We start from the raw sequence: 4,870 nt of genomic DNA on the forward strand, positions 1-4,870 counted from the left end.
GTGTGTGTGTGTGTGTGTGTGTGTGTGTGTGTGTGTGTGTGTCAGCCTTGTTCTCTGTTAAGCATGCCCTGGCTGCCCTGTTGCAGTGTGACCTTTGACCTGGGAGAGGCCATCTCTGCTTCTGGCCGGTAGTCGAGGTCCTTGCCCTGCAATGGAAGGAACTGGGGTGGGTGGTCAGACCATCGGGCAGGTGGGGAGTGGGGCAGGCATTTCCATCCCTGCCTGGTCTGGCTCACTCGCAGTCACCCTCTAGGGCAGAGTAGAACCGGCCCTTAGTATTTCCAAGGCTGAAATCTCTACTGGAGTAAACGACCACATCTTTCTCCTGCGAAGTGGCTGATAGGTTCAAACCATTGACCTTTCAGGTAAGCCGTCAAGTGCTTAACCACTTCGCCACCAGGGCGCCTTCATTCTGTGGAGCCATGACTTCCCTACTTATACATCAATGGCTATATCCTTCCTCGCACCCCATTATTTAGCCCCTAAACTATTTAAGATTGCTAGTGGCAAGGTAACCAGTTCAAATCCACCAGCGGCTACAAGGGAGAAAGATGAAACTGCTCTCTTAAAGATTTACAGTCTCAGAAACCCTTCCAGAGCAGTTCCACTCCATCCCATAGGATCTGTATGGGTCAGAAAGACTCAATAGCAGTGTGTTTGGTTGGAAGCTATTTAAAGCTGGAACCTCATACTGGCTTCTCCGGGATTGTCTGGCGCCTGCAGATGTTTTATGTGGTTGGCGGAGTGTTTATAAAAACATATGAATGGCTTAGAATGGGTGTGCGCTCATCCCTGTGTCTCAAGGCCCCCCCTCCCCACCTGCCTGCTTCCCACTAGGTTACCTGCCTGGCCATTGAAGGCATAGTGTCAGGTTAACAGAAGCGCTGCCCTAGCTACAGTGAGGCTGTGTGGAGTGTGCAGACCCAGACCACAGCTGGCTCCACGATCCCCTCATCACACAGAGCAATGTGTGATAGCATCGGAGTTAGATGGGTACCAAAGGCCCACCAGGGTCCCTAAGTGGTTTGCCCTTGGCTACTAACCTAAAGATTGGCAGTTCCAGCCCACCCAGCAGCGCTGCAGAAGAAAGGGCTGTCATGTCACGGCCACTGAATTGGCTCCAGGACAGCAACGCGGGGATTTGGTGTCATTTTGGTATTTATGGCCCTCCAGTGTGGGACCGACCTTGCGCTGGCTCACACTGGACTCTTGTTCCCCACCGTGGCCTCACTGCCCCCAGGGTCACCCAAGAGATAAAGAAAGAAGCACTGCCCGAGGCCTGCGGCTTTGGGCCTAGGTCTAAACCAGGGGTCTGCAAACTTTTGAGACGGAAGAGCCCATCCTGTCCTTCACGACCATTTAAAAATTATTTGAGAGTCATAGACATGTTTTTTGCAAACAAATGAAATCACCATTATCTGAATGCCATCCTTTAAGTTTGACTTCAAAGCCATATGCACGTCCCAAAAAAGCCACATATGGCTTGCGAGCTGGTTTGCTGCCCTGTGGTCTAAACCATCCCTGCCTCCAGGTTCCTAAGTTTGCAATTGCTCAGCCTTTCAGACCCCTACTGGCATGCCATATGGGACGGTGAACCTGCTTCACGGCGTGAACCCGGGTGAGACCCCAGTCACCTGTACAGCCGGGATTGGAACCTTCATTGTCGAATTTGCCACCCTGAGCAGCCTCACTGGTGACCCCGTGTTTGAAGATGTGGCCAGAACAGCCCTGACTCGCCTCTGGGAGAGCCGGTCAGATATCGGACTGGTGAGTCGGCAACTGCCCTTCCTGTTTCTGAGTCAAGTCTGCCACCTTGGCCCCTGCTTTCAGGGACCCTGAGCAACGCACAGCGATCCAGCCAAAGGAAACGTAGGGTGACCTCACCAAACACAGACCGAGCTCCCAATGAAAGTTTTGGCACAGAGGGGAAGAGAGCATGAGAGTCAGGAGAAGAGGTCTGCATGAAGCATTGGTTATTTAAGCTTCTCTGATCCCAGGGAGCAGGTTATGTGCTTTATGGCCCTGACTGGGAGATCTTCCCAGAGTCATTCCCGTCGGCTCCTCAGTTTTTAAGTGTCTGTATTTGCAAGCTGTTTTCTTAGAGTCTTGCATGGCTTTACCAACTGGAAGGAAATGGTTCCTGGCCAGTGACGTTTGGGAAATGCTCCTTACAGTATCTTTTTTTATGGAGTGTCGTAATGAATATGAGCAGACCAGAGGTTATGAAATCCTGTGGTAATGAAATTTATTGCAAGTGGTTTAACTCAACACTTCCCAAACTGCTTTTAGCTTCCCTTTCTCTTCAGACTGTAAATTAACCTTGGGAAATGATTCACATGCCAGGCCAGTCACTCTCCAGGGCTGCTTTCAGCTCCTTCTGGGCAAAGGTGCTTTTGGTGCGGAAGGCCTCCCCGTAGGAGAACCCAGACAGGCAGGACAGAGCCCTGCTGCTTTGGTTGAGCACCAGATGGGATGACCAGCTTCCATGAGCGGATCCCCACTTCCTCTCCTTATAAACAACCACTCCTGCTAGTTTCTTGAGTATCCTCACGGACTCCGTTTATGGCTATACATATATATATATCTTATCTTTAGACACTGAAATTACATGCGGGGCAATGAGAAGTTTTAGAAGTCTGAGACAGATTTGGGGAACAGCACATGCTTACCTCTGCTCTCTCACACTCACCCCAGGCAGTAGATAAACACTCTTGAGTTATCTACACCAATTGTTCACTTCTGCCCAGTGTGTATAATTGGATCTGCCTGATTGTGCATGAGCTGCATCTCCATGTACGTGGTGATCCAACACATCTCACCTCCAGCCTGGTTCCTCTGTACCCTGCATGTGCTTTCAAGAAACCCTGAGGTGCCAGCGGGCATCTCACCAAGTAGCCAGGGGCATCGGGAGAGTCTTCTATGGCTTGAGCCCTCCACTGAGACCCCCCTGTTTGTCTCCCAGGTTGGCAACCACATCGACGTGCTCACTGGCAAGTGGGTAGCCCAGGACGCAGGTATCGGGGCTGGTGTGGATTCTTACTTTGAGTACCTGGTGAAAGGAGCCATTCTGCTGCAGGATAAGAATCTCATGGCCATGTTCCTAGGTGAGAAGGTCAGGGCAGGGTGGCTTTCCTGTGATTTTGCTGCTGTCATCCCTGTTTGCTTTGTGTATATGTTCAAATACTCCCAAGTGCCTACAGAATCAATTCGGAATGCCCACATTTGCATTCAATAAATTTACACCACCCACTTGGTGCCCACTATAGCTCTTAGTGTCTTCAAGCCATAGACAGCTGCACTATGCTGTGTTCTCTTACCTCCTAGCCAGTGCACGTGGGGTTTGTCTTACTTAGATATCTTTCCCCTATCTCCAGGTCTCCAAATTCTATCCACCCATCAAAGACCATCTTGAATATTGCCCTCTCTAAGAAGTACCTTGATCCTTTCTCAGAATGTAGGCTCTTCAGTGTTTGCCTTGTATTTAACTCTTTTTGTTGTTGTTGTTGTATTTAACTCTTGTCAACAACCACAACTCTACCCCTTGAATGCAGAATCCAGTTCTTAGTTATCCTTATATTTCCCATGGTGCTTTTTTTATAAAATAGGTAGTAGATCCATATTTGCTGAATAAGCATATTTTATCTTCTAGGTGCTTAGACACTGATAGTAGTAATATATTGAGAAATTGTTGGGCACCGACTATATTTATTAGAGCTAATGTTCACTTAAATAGAAAAAAATTTTAGTCCCATTGGGTGCCAAGCACTGTGCCAAATGCTGAACATAGATTATGTCCTGTAATCATTTCTTCCAGTCCACTACTTGAAATGATTTCGTTTGTTGATGCACGGTGCCTATTTGGGACTTGGGTCGTTCTGATAAAATTAACTGAGCATATGCCATGTGCTAAGGAGTGTCCCAGGGCTGGGATTCCCCAGTGAGCACAGCGCAACCCCAGCACTCGGTGATTTCTAAGAGTGCAGATTTGAAGCTCCCACTGGAACGTGAGCCCCCTGAAGACTCCCTTTCATTTACCACAGCCCAGGCACTCAATGAATGCATGTTCGCTGAGTGAGAGAATCAATGAGTGAATGAATAACTTCATGAGATGGGTGATACTACTTTCCCCACTTGACAGACAATAAGACGGATGCCCCAGAGGAGAAAGAACATTGGGACAGGGTCACAGCTAGCGACTAGTAAAACTGGACCTGGAATTTGAGCCTGGAAGTTTGACTTCCAGTCTGTGCCCGTCCCCTTCTGCCTCATTGCCTCTGACTTTGCCTGAAGGTCAGACCATCATACGACCACCTTCCCAACGTGTAAGCCCCTGCTGCTGTCAACAGAGCCTGCCTTCTGCCTCCCTAACCCCATCTCCTCCACTGCAGAGTATAACAAAGCCATTCGGAATTACACCCGCTTCGATGACTGGTACCTGTGGGTGCAGATGTACAAGGGGACTGTGTCCATGCCGATCTTCCAGTCCCTGGAGGCCTACTGGCCTGGTCTTCAGGTAGGAACCATCAGAAAGGGTGGTTTGTTTGTTTTTAATCTGACAAAATGTTCTAAATTGACAAAGACAGTCACTCCGACATGCATCTAAGTCACACAAGGTACTCTTGGTTGTGTGAACACGCTACTTGGGAGGGGTGGGCTAGAGACAGAAGAGGGATTGTAGTGAGTTCGACAGATTGAAGATCCAAGCTGTTTTCCAAGGGAATTTTAAGGTGATGGAAACTCAGTCATGAAATATTAGGCATGTCTGCCACGTCACCTTGTTTGCATCCGCAAGCTTGAGAAGGGGCAGGGGGACAGCTCATGCTGCTCTCCACGCCATCCTCCTCCCCGCCCCCACCCCCTACCCCCACCC

General features: G+C 49.2%; 1 protein-coding gene across 1 annotated transcript in view; it reads left to right on the forward strand.

Annotated features, from left to right (window-relative positions):
- The window catches only part of EDEM2 (ER degradation enhancing alpha-mannosidase like protein 2), a 32,046-nt gene that overhangs the window by 16,644 nt on the left and 10,532 nt on the right, over positions 1-4,870 (forward strand). Inside the window, exons 6-8 of the mRNA XM_004697943.2 lie at positions 1,556-1,767; positions 2,963-3,104; positions 4,389-4,513. Of these exons, the coding sequence (XP_004698000.1) occupies positions 1,556-1,767; positions 2,963-3,104; positions 4,389-4,513 (479 nt within the window). The remainder of the gene's footprint in view (positions 1-1,555; positions 1,768-2,962; positions 3,105-4,388; positions 4,514-4,870) is intronic.

This window comes from Echinops telfairi, unplaced genomic scaffold, assembly GCF_000313985.2.
Source record: "Echinops telfairi isolate 266 unplaced genomic scaffold, ASM31398v2 ScPeMD7_5592;HRSCAF=6446, whole genome shotgun sequence".
NCBI lineage: Eukaryota > Metazoa > Chordata > Mammalia > Afrosoricida > Tenrecidae > Echinops > Echinops telfairi.